The following is a 21,501-nucleotide window of genomic DNA, read 5'->3' on the forward strand; positions in this document are numbered from 1 at the left end:
TGTAGCTAGACCATACTTTTAAATGTCTCCAGACTAATCTGTTCTTCTGGAATTCTGATTCCTATTTGACATTTTCTGTAGAATTCCTGGTATTCTATAAGGAAGTTCACCACATCATGTCTGCCAAATCGAGTTGCATCTTGTAAAGGTGTGTTTCCCCACCTATGAGAGACAAGCAGCCGAGGACGCTAGTTAAGCAGAAGTTATAAAACCATACCAATACAATAATAACAATGCAAACTCACTAGAGGAGGAGTACCCCTAATACTTTTTTAAGTTTCTCAGCTATTTCTTGTTTAAATTATAAAATGTATAGCTAGTTACTGGCCACAAAATTTACATATTTGTGCAAAATTACTTTTTTTTTTTATATATATGTACATGTTTTTAGGTACAATATGACAAAATAATGGCTGCTTTTAAAGCATGCAGACTGGGATTAGTATACTACTGTCTATTGGTCTATCCAGCAGCAATAAAATATGACTTTAAACTTACCGGTCTTCTACAAATGGGTTCACTCTGCAACCTTCTGCTAAGAATTTGACTACATCCAAATGTCCTTCAATGAAGAGAATAAAATATTTAGACTGACATCTCAGTATACCATTGTACTGTATGTATGCCCAATCCACATTAATTAGTCAGCTGGCAGTGTCTTAACACAAAATACTTCCTTGGTGTATGGAATATGTTGATGTGGAAATTAAGCAAATAAACTCAACAATCCAAATAGGAATGGAAAGAAGCCAATTATATGATGCCAAATACATGGCATACATAATTACAGAAACTATGTGCCTGCTTATACACCAAGAAGCCCTATGTTACACCTATGTCACCTTGGTTATACGCAACATTGTTAGAAAACCAGTAGCTTGATAGCTATGAAAATGTCTCAGTGGTGTGATGGTATCCACCTTAAAAAAACAAAACAAAAAACCCACCGATATTATAAAGCACCTTAAACGGGGGGGGGGGGGGGGGGGGAGGAGTATGTACCTTCAGCAGCTGCTACATGTATAGCAGATCTAAAATCATAGTCCTTCTGTTCCATGTCCACAGCTGCCAGTGCAAATCTGTAACACAAACAAAACATACATCTTATACATCTTTCCTCATACTTCCTGGAATGATATGCAATTATTGAAGTTGCATTTAAATTTAACTACAGATGGCTGAATGGGCATACGTAGTTACCAAATTTGCACTTTTTACTCTCAAAAATGGTTCTCAAACTTCAGGATCAACTGTGTTCGAAGATCTGCCTTGTCTGTAACCACATGTAATAACCCACTCAGCATACTTTCCGTATGATATATTGAGCAGTTGGTTCTTATTTGCAGTCACATGCTGTCTCTCTCATGTCATCTGTATAGGGCTGCAACAACTAATCGATAAAATAGATAATCGATAATGAAAGTCGTTGACAACGAATTTCATTATCGATTAGTTGAATCAGTTTTATCAAATATAACATATGTTTTGTAATCCAACCTCAAACAAAAGTTGGATAATAACACTAAGATCCAGATCACCCACAGCGCTGCAGGGAACCTGGATCCTCCTCTCTGGCAGCCGGTGGGCGTCTGTGTGATGCGTGTGATGAAGGCACTTCCACCAGGTTTTCTTTGATGGAGCACCAGCATGACATGACCTTCTGATGCTCCACCATAGAAGCCCTGGCGAAAGTGCCGGCCAGCAGCAGAGGATTTTCTATGTGCATCGCGCAGGCGCCCACCGGCTGCCCCTACTGGACACCAAGAGGTATGGAGCACGGAGGGGTAAGTTTAGGGGGGGCAGAGTACCATATCAGGAGCACAGTGGCATATTTGGGGTTATAAAGCATATCAGGGGGCAGAGTGGCATATTTGGGGTATAAGGCATATCAGAGGGCACTATGGCATAAAGGAGGTATAAGGCATATCTGGGGGGCCAGAGGGGTATATCTGGGTGGGCAGAGGAGTATATCTGGGGATGTAAGGCATATAGGAGGTATAAGGCATATCTGGGAGGCAGTGTGGCAGCCTGGGCTCAGATGTGCATAACTGGGGGGGGCAGGTTGGGATATAAAAACAAGAAATGCATTTTTCTCAGTTTTTTTATTCTGCTGTTTGTTTAACATCCAGTCTGTTAATTAAATTATTTTAAATAAAACAAAAAGAAATTTACATTATTTTTTTATCCGATTAATCGAAAAAGTAATCTGCCAACTAATAAATTATGAAAATAGTTAGTTGCAGCCCTACATCTATATGCTGTTCAGTTTATAGTTTTTTATGATGATTATCGTATTTTATACCAGCAGATACCACTGCAGTTTTACAAGGAGGATAAATACAAATAAACAATAAGACATACTTATGTAATGAGAAGGTGGCTCTGATCTTTTGACCTAACAGTCTAATTGGAGGTTTAATAAAAATAAGGCAGAAAGAAAGGGGTAGCTACCTTCTTAGGGCAGACACGTCACCACTGTAGGCTGCAAAGAGAAGATTCACTACTGTCGTCTTCTAGATAAAGAAAGAAGGATACACAAAAGAAACATTTACTTTCTGCAACACGGAGTAAGGAAGTGCATATAATAAATTAACTAAATACTATTCGCCACCCTACCCTTTTTTGAGTTACATGAGGCACAAGACACTATTTTCCATTGATTCATGGATGGAGGGATTAACACGAACAATCATGTTTTTTTTTTTCTCTAAATGAATTCCTTATTAACTTGCTGATGGACTTATCTATTTGAATCAATTGTGCAATATATTTGACGTAAAGAAGTACACGTTTATCCACCAAAAAGGTACGCGTCAGATTTTATCTATGCAATCAGGTTTAGTAATCTCATTTGGTTGTAAATTGTTTTTTTTTGGGAACTAATACATTTAATTATTGCAATCTATAGAGTGAGCAACCCTAAATTTGCTTTCTATTTTTTTTCTACACAAAGCACCACATGACACCATCTTTTTTCTTTCCGCCATGCTGAAAGATATCTGTATTCATATCCACTTTACCTGTACCTCCCCTCCTTCTCTTCTAGGGTCCAGTTTTTTAACACAATGCTTCAGGTTGTCGTAATTATGGAAATTAAAGACAGAGACCAATTCCTGTATGGTAATGAATAATTGTATATGATTATCCATGTTACACTCAATCCAGTTATTGCGTTAGTTACTTATAACTAACCTAGTTAGTTAATTATAACTTTAGATCTTTATAAACTACTTAAAGATATATGCATCTCCACTTGCTATTTTTAGAAGGATTTTCATGAATTGACAACATACATTACATCATTGGGAATCAAAGTCCATTTAGCAGAGAGGGTAAGTTGGGCTCCACAGACACCTATTGAGGGCCATGCATTTGTAAATACAATTATTACACTATAAAAATAATCCAATCTAATCACAGCCATGTTTAGTTACATGATGCAAAATATACATCATAACAATGCTTACAGAAAAGGACACCATTCACATATACACACACCGTACAACTCACAATCCCCAGAGACAGAAACTTAGAAAAGGACAACTTTCTGTGTTCATATACCCATGAAACGCATAGTGAAACACAGGACAAGGTGTGAAATATATTTTGGATTTACACAACCCATTTGTAGACATGCAGTGTATATCTAGATGTCATTACAGCATGCATTTCATTGCATTGTGGAGTATGCATAGATTACAATTACTGACATCCAGTCATCCATCTGGCCTTTTAAGAAAGAAGTCCTGCAAACTCTCACAAAGCAATTCACCGAGAACTGGAAAAGCTCAATTCATTTTATATGGAAAGATGATATCTCACAGACCATAGGACATTTCCATGAGTTGCATAACTGAAAAGAAACTGAAGCCAACATGGCTACTGTGAGAGGAACTCATCAGGTCACTCCATGGGAATTCACACGGTTAGATACAATTGCATTAAATACATATTTAGAGTGTCCATAGAGATCCTTTATCCATTTTCCAAAAGTACTGCCCCAATCTATATGGAAAAGCAAATTATTATCCAGTGGAATTGTTGCTATAAAAGAATAAATACATTTTGGTTTCCAATGTAACGTTTGAAGCGACAGCTAGTTTGAGATATGTCTTAGTCCAAATGACTGCCAACACTAGTTTTTACCTGGCAAAAATGAATTCCTCGCACACTGTTTCCAACTCTATCTAGAGGAGGAGACCAGCAGAATACTCCCATAATGTTAGGTACTACCAGCAAAATAGCTCCTGACACTCCAGACTTGGCAGGTAATCCTACCTAAGAGAAAAAAAACATTATGGACAAAAGCGAGTCAAGAAAACAAGCTTTGCATTTGCTATGCTGACTCAGACACACATGAAACTTTATTCTAGTTGTACGAAAGCTATGTCATGGAACACAAACGTTTATGCATGCTGTAATACATTTGTTCGTCAGTAGCTATAACTGACCATTAGAGGGCAGTAGTTGCACAGATATAAATAGCATCAGTCCATGCTATGTATTTTATGATTTACAGGTGTGTGTACAAGATATATCACTCCAGAAATACCTTGGTGCATATTTTTATGAGGTTATTAGAGTTTAACTGTCACAGAGAACTGTATAGTTTTTAGAAATTGAAGTTGTTAACATGTTTTGCTCTTTGTTGTCTTAAGAGTAGTAGTGGAGGCATTTTTTGTATGCTCTGTACATATATAAGTTGAGTCTCTCTTCCTACTGTCACTTGGTTATTCATTAAAGGGAGACTTGAAATTAGAGTTGTGGTATCACCTCTCCACTTCTCTTTATGAAAGGCCAACACTGTCAGGAAGGTCTGAGCTTGACCTGCAAAATGTATAATCTAACGAATTTAACTGCATTCTACAGGGCCAGCCAAGGTCTTTCATTATGTGTGGTAAAGTTGGTGAGTGGAAATGTTGGACTTGTCTGCAAACTTTCAGCTGGGCAGTACATTTCATTAAATATTTCACAGACTAGCAGTTTGGGACCAGGACTGTGCATTGACCTTTTATGGCCTCTTGCTTTTCACCGATTAGATGACTACCTATAGTCTGTTATGATGACTTCATCACTGCCAGGACAAGCCAAGAACAGGGTAACTGAGAAGAGGTTGGTGCCATCCTGCTCCCTCAAATAGATACTGCTGCCTTTACCATTTTACATTAAATCAGTACAGTCTAAAACTGTGCTGCTACATAGATACAGGTTAATATGTTATACCATATCATTAACATTAGATAGACACAGGCAAGGCTTCATTACATACAGTGGTGGTCAGTGTTCCCTCTAAGCTGTGCGCTTGTGCGCGCGCACATAGCTTTCAGAGGGAGCGCACACGAACAAAAATTGTGCGCACAACCAGTAGGGTACCGAAGGGGGGGGGGGGCGGTCCGCTACCGGTTGTGTGCACAGCACCCTTCCAGAGACAGAGGGGTGCTGTGCTCCCTGCTCCTGCTCCCTTGCGATGCGGGCGGCAACTGATGCTGTGCGTCGGGATTTGATGTCAGATCCTGGCGCACAGCACTGAAGCCACGCCCACCATCTTTACTGCACCGGAAGGAGAGGACACAGAAGAGGAAGAACGAAGAGGAGGAAAAGTGACAGAAAAAAGGTAGGAAAACACTCTGTGAGAGTAAATTAGTAAGTGTGTGAGAGTGATGGGTGTTATGTTGTAGTTTAAACTGAATATTTGTGAATGAGTGTGTGTGTGTGATAGCATGGATGTGCAAGTGTGTGGGGGATAGCATGGCATAGGGAGGCTGTAATCATATTCCTATCATGCTCAGGTTCCAGCATGTACTGGCTGCCTGGCCATGATAGGAGTGAGATTGCTGGTAACAATTATATATTTTTTTGTTCAATTTTGGTGTGTTAACCACACCTTTATTAAAAGTAAGTAACACACCAACATTGGACAGAAGAATTCGATAACAATAATATATATATATATATATATATATATATATATAAAATTGCTAACAGCAATCCCACTCTTATCATGCCCAAGCAACCAGTACATGCTAGAACCTGGGCATGATGGGAGTGTGATTGCTGTTAATCATATATATATTTTGTTATTGATTTTTTTGTCTAATTTTGGTTTTACTTTTAATAAGTGTTTTTTTTTGTTTTTAAAAGGTGTGGGGGGGGGTCAGTTTCAGTCAAATGAATGCTAAATTTTCAGGTCCAGACTTTATTTCAGTGCATATATATATATATATATATATATATATATATATATATATATATATATATATATATATATAAAATAAAATATATATATATTATACTAGGCCAGACACTAAAGTGGTAGGCCTACACCACATCAATGTTTGGCTTGGTATATAGTGATTGGGGTTATGCTGCATTATTGTCAATGTCTGGCTCAATGTATAGTGATAGGTGTTATGTTGTACCACGGTCAATGTGTGCCTCTCTATATAGTGATAGGTGTTATGCTGTACCACCGTCAGTGCGTGCCTCAGTATATAGTGATAGATGTTCTGCTGTACCACCGTCAATGTTTGCCTCAGTATATAATGAAAGCAGTAATGCTGTACCACCGTCAATGTTTGCCTCAGTATATAATGATAGCAGTAATGCTGTACCACCGTCAATGTCTGCCTCAGTATATAGTGATAGGTGTTATGTTGTACCACCGTCAATGTCTGCCTCAGTATATAGCGATAGGTGTTATGTTGTACCACCTTCAATGTCTGCCTTAGTAAATAATGATAACAGTTATGCTGCACCCCTGTCAATGTTTGCCTAACGATAGAAGCTATGCAGTTTTAAAGTGTGTGTGTGGGGGTCCCACGTACAGGATCCGCCCCAGGTGCCAAATACTCTAGGTACGCCCCTGCGCACAACAGTTTTTCCCAATTTTTTTTTTATCCTTTATGCGGCCTGGAGCCTCCACTCGTGATCCGCTCATAAATTTACTTATGCAGTGAGAATTTCACCTTTAAAAAAAAATTACAGTAAGTAATACTGTTGTGTAACTAATACTACATTATCACACTATAATGTAGTGTTATTTACCATGAGCGAGCTGTTCCAAAAATATAGATTAACAATTTAAATTTAACGTTTGCAGAAGCATATTGTGCGCACAAAGTTTTGGCTCTGGGAAAATTTTAGCACAAGAGAAATTTTCTGCGCACACCACCTAAGAAAAATTAGAGGGAACATTGGTGGTGGTACTATATAGAATATGGCCATGCTGCATGACTATTCTCGGGACTCTTGCTGCAAAAGTGAAAAAACATTTTAATTTCAGCAGCATTTTGCAACGGGATGCTAGTCATGGGACCCAATGAACAAAACTCGATCAGTATGAAATGTTTCGAGAAGACTCACATAAAAGGCAAATTGTCCAGAGAAGTCATACATTCCACATGAGTGCATCAGGCTGAGTGTGTTCCTCACTGCCTCAGCACTCAGGACTCGCTCTCCTGTGATAGGACAGATCCCACCATTAGCCAGAGTGGCAGCTATAACACTGCCCGATTCACAGGTCACTTCAATGGAGCACAGCTGGACAAGAAAGGAATTAAAATTAAAACTTTGCTACCAGCAAGCTGAATTTGTATGACTCCCATTTTATAATCTTTATGAAAAAACTGTTAGTATCAGAAATCATTATTACAGATGAGACCTGGGGTGGCCAATATCTGGAGATAACACTTTATGTTAACTTTAATAATTACTGTGTAAGCAACACTAACCTGAAAATAAAGGTCTAAGGCAGCCATCATATCAACTGTAGATGAAAAACACTATAACAGAGAAAATCAGAAATTAAGGTTATGTGTGCCACACAAGTTAGCATTATGTATACATGTGATATTGATGTACCACAAGGCAGATATACATGTTCTTCATATATTAAAATGCCAAAAGACATATTTAAATCATGCCATTTACCTTCTTCTCTTTCAGATAATAGCCAATTGCATAGTTCCGATCTCCTGTCTCCTTCTCCGACTGGAAACTGCACAAAACACAGATGACGTATATAAAGTCTTACCTGGTTTTATCACAGATACTTGGTTTGGAAATCCAACCATTTTATTTTAGTTTGACCCTGTATTTCAGTTAGGATTCACCCCTCATGGGGTGCAGGGTCAGACTGGCCTACCAGGGTACAAGGAAATTTCCTGGTGGGTTGCTTGCACTGGGGCTGGTCTTAAGGATGTTCATCAGGGGGAGGGGAGGATTACGGATTTTAAAAAAGGTGGGAACACGACAAGGTCACAAACAGGATTATATGCAACCCTGTGGTCAAAGCATGGCTGCATGAGTCTGTATGTGTAAATATGAAAGTATTAGAATGTAGGTGTGTGTATGTAAGTGCGAGAGTTTGTATAAATATGTGTGCCATATGCGATTATAATCATTGTGGATGCAAATGATGATGGGGCTATGAATGTTTATGGTTGCAGGGCAATGATTGTGATGAGGGATGAGAATGAATTACGATGTGCCTGGGCGTGATGATGGTCAGGGGCAGATCTACATTTACACATACATGCACAGGCACCCACTCTTCCACCGTTCTCATACATACACACACACTAACACCCGCACTCACATCAGCCAAACTAAAGCTAGCCGGAGCGAGGTCTACATTTGGATGTTGCCTACCTGATGCCCGTCTCTTGCACGGCGATGTCGGAGAGCTGATGTGCTCTGTATACCGTACTTGGCTATCCCTGACTATGTCAGGACCCAATACTCTTTACCTTTCCCCGGCATCCTGGGACTACCTGTTCTGTGTATCCACTTATTCTGTGTCCTTGGTCTCCCTTTTTGGGCTCAACACTTGGCTAGGTTAATCAGAGTGAATAACTCCTGTGGTGTGTGCTCCTGGCTTGAGGTGTTGTGACACACTCACTCTCTGTGATCATCCATGCAGCTCACACACTTCTCCCTACCTCAACCTTCTACTTTTTAGCACTACATTTTTTGGGGAAAGCTTTGCAATATTATCTGCTGTGAAAGTGATTTCTGTGTTTTTAAGAACTTTGTTTTAAATGGTTAATTTCATAATTAGGATAATGTTTTTGCATTATTCGGACTGTACCAGTGATCATCTAGTTGGTCCCAACCCATTACATAATGTCATGGGCCACAGTGATATTAGTGACTATGTGTTTTTACGCGTTCTTGAAATATACTTTGAAAATGTATGGTTTGTCCCCATTCTGAAAAAAACAAAACAAACATATTGGGGCTGGGACTCCACATATGTGCGGTGTGGACAGTAATGGCACCATGAAACATGAGGCTAGTATTCAAAATATTATGAGGGATGGTTTTTATCCCCAGTTTGGCCCTTACGGGGTACCTTGACGTGGCAGGTGAGCTAATATGCTTTGGCCATAGTATAGTACTAAAGTCCCATGTTTGTTGAGTATATATTTGCAGGTTTGGATTTTTTTCACAGGTAATTTGTTCTTCTTTCAATCAATGATACGAACGCACAGAAAATGCTACATTGAAACCATTTCAAACCCTGCCCTTAAAGTGATTCAATGAATGTGCAGTTTGTCCAAGCACTTAAATGTATCATTTTTCTGCCTGTAAATTTCAGCCCATCAAATCTTTCGGTAGAGTTTACACATCGTACAAAAATCGCCACACGTTATGTACCATAAGAAATCAGCCACACGTTATGTACCATAAGAAATCAACCACACTGCTACTCCTGCACTACTTACGCATTACTAAGCGTACCCAGCACATCACTGCCCGTTTGGTCATACTTATCACCCCTATTCAACAAAATGCCTTGTCAGTTGCCAGTCACACTGTTCAAATAAAAAGATTAAAATGTGTAATATGTTTAAAGAAAAATATGGTGCTACTATATGTTTGTGGAGGTGTTTGATATGTGCAAAAGTGTATTATGTATATTTTGCTGTGCTACGTTCTCCTTCTATAACCACTGCCAAATACCTTTAGTGTCCAATCTTTTTCTTAATATTCCCCGCGCCTTGTCCTGTGTTGCAGCTCAACCAACATACTTACACAGGCCTTTGTGTAACAGTTTCCAGGGGTTTGTGTAGCTTATTTGGAAACGTTGTAACAAGTTTCCCATTGCAATTGTATGTAATCAGCACTTTTTGCATTTTTCTTTTGACCTAATTGGTGGTTAAAAGGTTTGGACGTTCTTATGGCACACATTGTGGAGTGATTAGGTGATATATTCACTTACTACTTATGTGCAGTTTGGCCGTTCATTTGCTTTTAGAATTGCTACGTTTATATGGTTTAGACTAAACTAAAATTAGCCCAATGTATGCCTATTTTTAGTATTTTTTTTATCTAGCTAGCTATGTGCATTTTAAAATACTGGAATTGTGCATGTTGAAAAGGTTATTTTCAGTAGAAACTAAACCATTTATTGGAAGTTAAAACCAGCTTAAAATTTATATCATAATCTTTGATTTTGTGTAATTAAACATAAGCCACATGTAATAGGTGAGACATGTGGGCCCTCACACCATATTGTTGCCCACACAGACACATTTAGGGCACTTACGTTGCATTGCTGAAGCCAATGTGTTCATTTCCAGACATCTTTTTCAGTAACTGCATGATCTAATGTAGGCACAAAAAGTGGCAAGTGGGATGGGGTTTTGGTAGAATATGGATCCACTTCAATACATCATGTCAGGTAGTGTTTACTTACATAGTCAAATTTCTCTGCCTTATTTGAACCTGGCTAAATGAAAAGAAAAATATAAATGAATGTAGGGCTGCAACTAACGATTATTTTCATAATCGACTAGTTGGCCGATTATTTTTTCGATTAATCGAATAAAAAAAATGAATGTAAATTTTTCATTTATTTAAAATAATGTAATAAACAAATTATATTAAATACAAACAGCATAATAAAAAAACTTTTATAAAATGCATTTCTTGCCTTTATTTCGCAACCAGCCCCCCCAATTTATGCACGTTTGAGCCCAGGCTTGCCACACTGCCTCCCAGACATGCCACGCTGCCTCCCACATATGCCACTCCACGCTGCCCCCCACATATGCCACTCCACGCTGCCCCCCACATATGCCACTCCACGCTGCCTCCCACATATACCACTGTGCCTGATACACCTTATACCCCGATACACCACTCCATCCTCCCCAGACATGCCACACTGCCTCCCAGACATGCCACACTGCCCTCCCCACATATGCCACTCCACTCTACCCCCAGATAAGCCACTGTGGCCCCAGATCTGCCTTATACACCCCGATACACCCTCTGTCCTCCCCAGACATGCCACACTGCCCTCCCCACATATGCCTTATATACCCTATATGCCTTATACCCCCAGATATGTCACTCCGTCCTCCCCAGATATGCCTTATACCCCCCAGATATCTCATAGTCCCCTCATAGAGTCACAGACCATACTTTTATAAATACGTACTGGGTTAATCTTCACTGCCCCCAGGATTTAGATTCCCCTTAGTTTGCCCCCCTTTATCTCTAACTGCACCTTAAGTTAACTTTAATTAATAAAATTAACCCTCAGTCCTCATCATTAAATTAACCCTAAACACCCCATTAACCATAACTGCCCCTAAATTAACCCTAAAGACCCCATCAACCACAGCATCCCCTTAATTAACCCTAAAGACCCCATGAACCACAACAGCCCCTAAATTAACCCTAAACATACCATTAACCAAAACTGCCTCAAATTAACCCCAAACACCCCATTAACCACAGCTGCTCCTAAATTAACCCTAAACACACCATTAACCATAGCTGCCCCTAAATTAACCCTAAACACCCTATTAACCATAGCTGCCCCTAAATTAACCCTAAACACCCTATTAACCATAACTGTCCCTAAATTAACCCTAAACACCCCATTAACCATAACTGCCCCTAAATTAACTCCCACCTCCCCTAACTTTCAGTAGCCCAAATATTAATTTTATACTTCCAGTTAGATGAGTGTCACGGCCATGTGGTTCTGGCCTTCTGGGAGAAGGAAGGGGGCGGGGCCAGTTGTCACAGTGATTACAGGGAGGGACTGGTAAGTAGGAGCTGCTGCTGTGAGTCAGACTAAACGGATGATATAATGAGGGGTATTTTTCAGAGCGTTTGCTCTGAAAAAACCCTCATTTAATAATCGATAAAAATCGATTCAACTAATCGATAATGAAATTCGTTGGCAACGATTTTCATTATCGATTTTATCGATTAGTTGTTGCAGCCCTAAATGAATGCTTTAAGTCAGACACATGGATATAACCGTTTTCTATTTCTGTATATGTTTTTGAGGATATCATTTTATTACTCTTTTTTTGTGTTTGTATTAAAGGAATATGTGTGTTTGTGTGAAGGACAGAGAATGGCCCGACTAAGCTTGTAAGGAGATAGGAAACTTCCCTGCTCTTGGTCATTGAGACCTCGAAGAATCAACACCCTAAAATAGATACCTCCAATGCGGCACCTATGCCAGCAGTTCCATTTCCTCTGCCTTAAGAAGTGTTTTTAACCCTCTCCCCTCTGCACACCTTAGCAATATGAGGGAAACACATTGGATGTGCATCTTTTTCACCGAATAAGAAAAAAAGTCTGGCTACACCTGGATCAATATCTTCTAATCACTAAACAGGTACAATGAAGATGGCAAAATACATAATCCAAGCTGCAGTTCATAACATTGTATTTGTACAACATACTCACTCACCTTTACCAAAGAACACACAACAATGGCCCCGGCATTCACCATAGGATTGTGGGGTTTACCTGAAGCAAAGGATAGGGCTATTAATATAATACATCAGTATCATTCTAAGGAAAGAAAATTCTTTTGACACTATGTAATTACTATTATTATACTTTTATTTACTTTGCACCAATAATTAACATAGTGCTTCTTACAAAACATAGATTAGACAAAGCGATACAATATATAGGTTGCACATACGTCACCAAATGTACTTTTGTACACATTAGAAAGAGTCAGATAATGTTGAAAAGCATTGAGAGGAGTGCAAGGAGTAAGGGAGTGTGTTTAAATAACGTTTTATGGGTGCTAGCTGTCAAAGAGCAAAACACTGAGACGTACAAGGTCCTTTGGCTCGATTGGCAATTTGCAAAATGTCATGTTTTAACAAATTAGATATCAACATTTGCACTGTATGTTGTGGCAGTCTGAATCTTTGCCAGGTGCTATGTGATTACATAGGACTTGCCATTATAGAAGGGAATCACATGGCATCACCCCTACTACTCCCCAGGCAGTCGCCTAAAGGGTACATCGCTGACTGATTGAGATTGATAAAGACTATTACTATTCATTGGATGACATGTAGACGTTGGTATTTAATAAAACAAGAGAATAATACCGGTATAAGGCTCAAACGTCATTTAACACTAACATTATTTCTGTATCTACATGGGTATTTTGATTTCAAATGTATACAACAACATACATGTTATAAACCCAATTTTTGCTCACGAATGGAGTGTGTGGGTTAGTTCAGTAATCTGAAAAGGGTCAATACAATTTCATCCAGGTTTTAAAATGAATAGGTCAGACACCATGAGTAGAGATGTATTTACAGGCTAACAGGGACTGATGTACTTCATATTTTGAACCAGTTTTGAAATTCCTTGCATTATTTGTCTGCAATCAACAAAAATATTCTATCCCCCAAACAGTGCAGAAAAACCTGTTTTTTGTCCTTGTTGTTTTATAGTTTTCTTTCACAGTCAAACTGTAAGCTAAACGTTTTTATTGAAGTACAAAACAAAGTTATCATAGCACACCCTTTTCCTTCCCCACTCAACTGTACAAAGATCAACTGCCACAGTCACAGGGTGCTCTCAAGTGTAGCAAACTGCTATTTACTGCCAAAGTATTTACCCCTTGTCTAATATATTATCCATCATCACATCGATGAGCCTTTTTATTTCTTTGTCTACAGGGTATTTTGTTTTCAAATGTACACAAGGTTTCTATAATAATCAGTAACAACTGCAAACAAGTTTTAGAAATATACGTTAATGGTAAACAATTCAACAATGAAGATTCAGATGGCTCTGTGAATCGAGATCCTTACCTTGGTGGTTCAGGGAAAGTTTGTTGAATCGGTGGCCACTGGGCTCTGTGCCCATATGCTGGTGGACATAGTCTGTACCAAGGTCATTTACAGCAATGGCATACTTAAGTGGCTTCACACATGACTGCAAACAGAATGGAATACCTGTGTCTCCTATAGAGTACCTGGTAGAAAAGACAATGGGAAACGGATTAGGTCTTTCGTTGTAAAATATACCCTAAATAGCTTTTGGAACTCCTATAATTCAGAATAAAATAAACACAAATTCCATGACCTATAGCTGGACCCAAGATAAGCCTGGGTAAATTCCATGACCTATAGCTGGACGCAAGATAAGCCTGGCTTTAGTGACAAAAATATATTTGTGTTCCGCGTCTGCCACTAGATTCCTAGAATTGTGCATCTTCTGGAAGTCATTGCATTATTTTTCATTACTGATACTAGCCTGTGACTTATCTACATTATAGTGCAGCAGAGAGGCCAAAATTCTTATGAATTATATATTCAAAATCCAAAAGCACTCTAGAATCTCTATACAGACTTTAGGATTAGGATACTAATTGCAACTGGTTGGATTTTCACCTGTGACAACACTCTTTCCCTTTTTGTTTGATCCTTAAGGTACTTGGTTTCTGCCGGGACATGGCTGCCAACCTAGATACCTAGGAGGGAGGAGGTTCTTGGGCAGCAATTGTAGTAATGGGTAGTCTTTGGGCAGGATGCAGGGCTACTGGGTAATATTTAAGCCTGGGAAAAACCTGGATACTCCGGGTGAAGCACTGATACGGGGAAACTCTGGGTCGAGGGTTCACTGGCCGTCAAGCAGCAATCTATTCACTAAAGGGAAAGTTGACAGGATAATTTGCAGAGTTGTGGTCTTAACTCTCACTTCACTATTCATTATGAAGGGCCAACACCAGCAGGCCTCTTCAGCAACATCTTAGCTGGGCCTGCATAATACATAATTTAATTGGTGTGGAGACTGGATTCGCTGATTTAACTATACATTATAAAGGGCCAGCTAAGCACCTCCTGTGGCAGAAGCTCACTGTGGATGGGTCTTCATAATGTTGAGGAGCTGAAAACAACTCTCTTTATCGAATAGATCCCAAAGTCTCAGATTTGTAAGATACCCAACGGTCTTGATATCCTTTCTACCATATCATAAAAGTTTTTAAACACTGCAAAGTAGGGCTGAGAAATTTTGACAGATGAAAAGACCTAGGAGAAACCCCAAAAAACAGGTTACTTGTTATTCCAGGCGACCCGTCTCTTGATTAGGTATAAGACTATTGAACTATTTCTACAATTATGCTTGATGAGTACAGCACAGTTATCGCGACAGATTAAAGTCAGAACTGTTGCTAATTATATTGAAATAATAGGATCATTTATTTACAAAAAAATAGTTTTTTTTTGCACTTATGGCATCCATACCGTTGCCCGTCTACTGTGCATAGAGAGACACCCCACCGGTCAGGGCTAGATTTGGCCAGCTGCGGAATATAGTTTGCCACCTATTTGTAAGGAACAGAAAGATCATAAACTATAAATAATTACGGTGAGAAATGAACAGATGCAAAAGCATTCAATCAAAAAAGATCAAAAGAGTATGTATGAAAAGAATGAGCCGAAAGCTAGTTTAAGATACAAAGAATATTGATACAAGCCTGGTAATCAGGTAAAAATGACAAATTTTTAGTACTTAGGCATTGTTGTTTGGCCAAAACTTAAAAAATTCCATCACCTGTCATCTGTTTTTTTTGTTGTTTTTTTTTTGGGGGGGGGGTTAAACAGCAACAGATACAGCCAAATAATAGCCTGGAGAATGCATTAGAAGGACTATTTATTAACTTCCATTATCATCCTCTTCTCTTTCCCCACTCCCCATTGTCCTGTCAACTTTGTGTTCTTGATTTTGTAATCCCTACCTCCCCCAGTCACATTCATTTTCCCTTTTCTTTCCCAATGTCTCTCCATTCTAGCCAATCTCCTTTCCCTTTTTCCCCCCTCTCCAGTCATCTCTCCAAGCAATTGTTTTTCCTTTCACTCTAAGCCACAATACGGTAAGGAAGGATTTTGGGACATTTTCCCATCCCTATATTCGGGACAGAAATAATGAAAGCATTGTCGTGAGTTCAAGGACAGTAATATTATTTACTAAAAACCACAATATTGGTTGAGGGTGACAGCACCTATTTGAAATCAGTCATAACTGTCAATTTAATGATATGTGTATCAATTAACCCCTTAAGGACAATGGGTGGTCCCTAAACCCATTGAAAACAATGCATTTTGAGCCCGTACATGTACGGGCTTTGTCATTGAGGGGTTAAATTCAGTCAGTCTTGTTCCAACCCTTTTTAGAATGTAAAAAAAAACAACAATGGGGAATGATGAGTTTTTGATATATCTTACATTATAGACAGGGTCTGAATAGGCCGTTCGGGAAAACATTGGGATAACTTCTGGCTCTGCTGGCTGTAGTCTACCCCATTATATGAAGTCCCCTGAGATGTTTGGTTCAGCCAAATAATCTAAAACCCTGATAATTATCCCTATGATTAGTTCCGCAATTCTACCTGCTATCTTTTGTAGATTTACTATTCCCCTTTAACAGTAAGATTGATGACATGTTCCTTTAAATTTCATACAAAACAACTTGCACCTCCACGGTCGCAAAAGAGAAAACTAAAGACGAGTTGTGGGTGCTAATTGCTTACCTCTCCTTTTTGTATGGTGTGAGCATTGTCATATAAATGCTTAACATGTAATGTGAACTGTTCAAAGTCTGGAATCACAAACTTCTTGCAGACAGCCTGGGTCAGGAGTACAATATTACTCTGAACACACCTGTAAACAGGAGAGAATATCAGCCAATGCAGATAAAAAGGTTGTGGCCAGTGAGATGAGATGAGTTGAGAGGAGAAAGCAGTATAAATGGATGAGACTAAGGAGATTACTTCTGAAACGCTTCTTGGTCCATGGTGGCTCCTGCTACTGACTCTTGTACAATTTGACGCAGCATGTCCATGCAGTCTTTCAGTCTCGGGTCTGAAGTGAGGAGGCCATTTGCTTTTAGAGTCTGTAAAACATTAACACGAAATTTCAGAATCCAAGTGTATTATGACTTTGTAGCTGTAATTGAGTCATTTGCTCTAATACATAGGTAGAAATAGCTTGACCTAACATATACTAACTAGGAGGACACTCCAATCTGGCAAGGAGCTGCTGCTCCAGGTAGGATTCTCAGGTACATGTGGCCAAAATAATTATGCTATACATTGCCTAGATCTAGACCATTCATTACAGCATAAGATTATTTTTGTGTGAATAATATGAGTGTATAAAGGCCAAATCATATTAGTGCCAGAAGCTTTTGCAAAACAGAACTTTATTGAATAGATGTGATTCTTCTTGCACTCGCATAAGGGTAAATATGACCACCCATGCACCTATGTTTTTACACACTGCTCATTGACATGGTTTAATTTAATTACTTCATTGATATTGTTCACATAGATCAACAATAACTTTTATATGAAGTATATGACAAAGACTTGCATTTAATTGACTTCTCTAGCAGAGGTACCTACTACTATTTTTGCAACTTATGTTCCTTCTTCAGTGTGTACCATGCCTTGAAATATAATATATCCCTAGCCAAAAAGAATCAACATAATATATTACATATATGTTTGTCATGTATTTTCTTCAAAGCAAATCTGTGATCGTAAGTATTGTGTCCCATAAATAACCTAGAGGCATTACATGATATTACATTCCAAGACAGCCGATCTCTTATGCTTCTAATCATTAAACAGATTATGATCTCACATTAATGAATTTGTTGACTGGGAGACACTCCTGTCCTTCCGAAATGGTATAAAACAAAAGGTTGCTGAGACGCTGCAGCATTGAAACACTGTGCCCTCTAGAGAAAACAAGGAAAAAAGAGAGTTAATCTACAGGTGCTTTTGTATACTACATAACAGACATGTGCAAATGGGCCAAAACTGATTTGACCAAATTTTTTGCAGTTCGTTGGTGGCCCATTCGTTTCCCATTCAGTTCAGACAAAAATCAGAGGCATTTTTAATTCGGGAACAAAATTCATTGCTTGGTGCCCACATTCACTCTCACTCTATCACACAATCTGGCTCACCCTTTTTCTCTCACACTCCCTAAACCAGCCTGCCACGTCCGCTTCCACTTCACATCTTCTTGTTTTTTGTCTTCTACCTTCCCTCTTAATCCGCACCTTCGTGGATATAACCTGGTGTGAACCCCCACCAAAGCGCGGTGATTGGAAGATCATGGGGGAGGACATAACCTGGCGTGAAAAGGGCAGTGCTTCTGGTGATGTCCACAGAGATGCGGACAAAGATAGAAGAAAGAAGTTGAAGAACAAGAAGATGCAGAAGCAGAAATGATAGGCAGAGAAGGTTGGGAGAGCATGAGAGAGTGAACAAGAATGAGTGTGAGAGAGTAAGTGAGAGTGTCCGAGAGTGAAAGCACCCATGAATTTCAGATAAAAGTTATGAGCTTTTTAAAGCATTTTTGTCCACTTCATAAGGGGTTTGGCTTTGTTTTTTGTGGCTTTCTACAAATAACCGAATTTGTAAAAATTCGGGAAATTTGCAATTCATACGAATTGGAATGCACAAATCTACTACATGAAAGAAAATATTGAATCATTCTGCCGCCATGTACAATGGGTAAACAGGACATAAGTAGTAGGTTAACCTTTGGAAAGAAAAGAAAAGTTGATTGTAAGTGGGCAAGATGGATATGAGGGAGACTAGCTAAGAAATAGAGAATTACAGTAGTCAAGACAGGAGATAATGAGGGCATGAACAAGAGACAAAGTTGCAAATGTTTGTTAAGATATACGTTCCAGGCTGGAGTGAACGGTGACCAAGACAGCAGGCATGTCAGAGCAGAGTAATGTTTGCACCGTTGAGATTGAGGGAAAGAGAAAGGGAAGATAAATTCAGTTTTGGAGAGACTGAGGTTTCAAAATTGTGCAGACATCCAGTTAGAAACAAAAGCAAAGCAATTAGTGACATGATCAAGGAAGGGAGAAAAGGAAATCAGGAAGGATAGGTCAGAGTAATCAGCATACAGGTAGTACTGACAGCCTAACAAAACTTTGTGTAAAAAAAAGGTTAGATGGTGAGCTCACAGAGTTCTTAATCTCTGATGAGTCTGTATGTATTAATGTATATTTGTTATGTATATGGTACCTGCCCCATTTAAATTGTACAGCACTGCCTAATTTGCGAGCACTAAATAAATAAAAGGTAATATTAAATAAAAAATATGCTTCCTGTGAAAGTTTAAATTCCCTCATTGTTTTAGCCTCTACTAGTTTACCTAGAAGATTGTTCCACTTATCTACAGTATCTCAGTAAAATAATGACTTGTATGGCAACACAACTATTAGAGAATCAAATAGACAAATTATATTCTATAATACCTAATAATTCGGATTTCATACTAAGTAGCCAAGTTATTCAGTTGGACAAGATACAGAAAGGTACTGAGAAGTCATACAGTTCATACACTACGCAAGGACACTATGTGGGAATTCTAGAGAAAAGGGCATATGATGTGGACACATGCCTGGCCTCTACCTGCTCAATCATTCACCTCCAGTAAAAAAGGCATAGCAGGCTTCAATATGGTCTTTGTTTAAACAATTTTAAATTATGCAATGTTGTGCTTTTTCTGTCCTATAGAGGCTCACAGAAAGAATGGCAGGCCAGATTTTACTCTTATTATTTTGTGGAACTACCACACTCCAGATTTTATCTTATACCGATCTCTCTCTATATAATACCCTTATCACTGTGGGAATGGTCAGTCATATTTCATGGGTCTTAAGGTGAAGGTCCAATGAGTGAAGGTGGTGGAGCGTGATTGGATGTTCACAGTAAGCCCAGCACGGTGTTGAGGCAATTCAGACTGTAAGATGTTGAAGAAAAAAAAAAGAGATGAAGTTATGATACGTGGTGCGGTAAACAATAACGCAGAAGAAGAGGCGGTGTTGGGGTGGTAGAACAGGAGGTGTGGATGGGTATGGGCAATTTGTGGTGAAGATGGAGAGGTTGGTACACGATGCATAGGATGAGATGGATGGTAGGCATGAAATTAAAATTGGCAATCCAGAACGGAGTGGAATTAGAGGAGATATGTGGAGTTCAGCAGAATGGAGAGCAGATAAGTGGGGTGGAGAGTTGGGCACTGTAATGGAGAGACGTGAACAGGAAAAAAGTAGTGTTGAGCGTCGTGACAAGGACAAGAAGAAAATGTACATCATTTTAATTATGTGCAGATTAACTAGTATACATTTTTGTTTTAAATGAAACCTGAGGTGAAGATGTAGAAGTGAAACAAAGTGCCCATCGGAGCATCAGTGGATAACCAGTTCCCCATATCTTCATCTCCTTGGGACCACACTCCACAAAGGAATATGCAACCCCTTCCTTCCCTCCAAGCCAAGGCTCCTGCAAGAGGGCTGGATATTCTTGTAAAAGGAAACCACTAAAATCTTTCCAAAAGGGCTACGTACCCTGGCGACAAAAAAAAAAAATTGGGGATCCAGGGCCACTGTGGTCTTTTCAGTAAATAAAAAAAAAAAATCTGAATAAACTTTTTAATCAAAAACTTAAACATTCCATAAGCACAAGGGCCCAGTAAAAAAACAATGCAATTACAAGCAAGTTACAAAATAAAAGCCTCCAGTCCTAAGGCTGGCATTATAAAATGTACTTTCACCTGTGAACCAAATGGCCAGGGCCGATGAGGTGAAGGAAACTTGACTACCCTGCACCAACACACTCATGTGCAAGATATGCTAAGATTGGAGATTTTATGGGGGCTTCGAAAGCATGCTGAGCTTCATGCAATCCTGCATCAACCTTAAGGCTAAAAGAATGCCCACAGAGCCCTTGATGAGTCTTTCACTTCGAACATTGTTGTATCATTGTCATACAGTCCTCACTGTGGGATCATGGGAATGAAAAGAAATGTTCATAAAATGCCTTTCAAAAATATAAATTCCTCAAATCCTTCTGTTCCTCCTGTCTACCAGTTATCATAAAATTCTATAAATATTCACAACTTAAGCACCATTTTCCATTCTAAGATTCTAGATTTTTGGATGATAATACAAAATTTTAAATTCTACAGGATTTCCATTCTTGATTCCTCAATGTTAATTGGATCAGCATGGAGTTTTCTTTTGTTCTTTGACACCCAGACAACCTTTGCCTGCAGCACATTGTATCAGTAGCCACAACATTAACCCATGAAAGCTGGCACCAAGGAATTACTAATACATCAGCTGCTGTGGACTAAAGCTTTCATCATACTCATCTAGACGTAGAGGTAGTTGTAG

At 39.0% G+C, this 21,501-nt stretch overlaps 1 protein-coding gene across 1 annotated transcript in view; it reads right to left on the reverse strand.

Annotated features, from left to right (window-relative positions):
- Window positions 1–5: 5 nt before the first annotated feature.
- The window catches only part of LOC149277384 (glutaminase liver isoform, mitochondrial-like), a 21,906-nt gene continuing 410 nt past the window's right edge, over window positions 6–21,501 (reverse strand). Inside the window, exons 2-18 of the mRNA XM_089502976.1 lie at window positions 17,937–18,033; window positions 17,063–17,184; window positions 16,823–16,952; window positions 15,537–15,616; window positions 14,100–14,263; window positions 12,722–12,780; window positions 10,700–10,732; window positions 10,550–10,608; window positions 7,930–7,996; window positions 7,731–7,781; window positions 7,363–7,539; window positions 4,147–4,278; window positions 3,021–3,113; window positions 2,452–2,513; window positions 1,003–1,079; window positions 499–562; window positions 6–162 (exon numbers count right to left, since the gene is read on the reverse strand). Coding sequence (XP_089359102.1) covers window positions 6–162; window positions 499–562; window positions 1,003–1,079; window positions 2,452–2,513; window positions 3,021–3,113; window positions 4,147–4,278; window positions 7,363–7,539; window positions 7,731–7,781; window positions 7,930–7,996; window positions 10,550–10,608; window positions 10,700–10,732; window positions 12,722–12,780; window positions 14,100–14,263; window positions 15,537–15,616; window positions 16,823–16,952; window positions 17,063–17,184; window positions 17,937–18,033 — 1,624 coding nt within the window. The remainder of the gene's footprint in view (window positions 163–498; window positions 563–1,002; window positions 1,080–2,451; window positions 2,514–3,020; window positions 3,114–4,146; window positions 4,279–7,362; window positions 7,540–7,730; window positions 7,782–7,929; window positions 7,997–10,549; window positions 10,609–10,699; window positions 10,733–12,721; window positions 12,781–14,099; window positions 14,264–15,536; window positions 15,617–16,822; window positions 16,953–17,062; window positions 17,185–17,936; window positions 18,034–21,501) is intronic.

This window comes from Sceloporus occidentalis, unplaced genomic scaffold (assembly GCF_023333645.1).
Source record: "Sceloporus occidentalis isolate IW3139 unplaced genomic scaffold, rSceOcc1.0.p SCAF_215, whole genome shotgun sequence".
Classification (NCBI taxonomy): domain Eukaryota; kingdom Metazoa; phylum Chordata; class Lepidosauria; order Squamata; family Phrynosomatidae; genus Sceloporus; species Sceloporus occidentalis.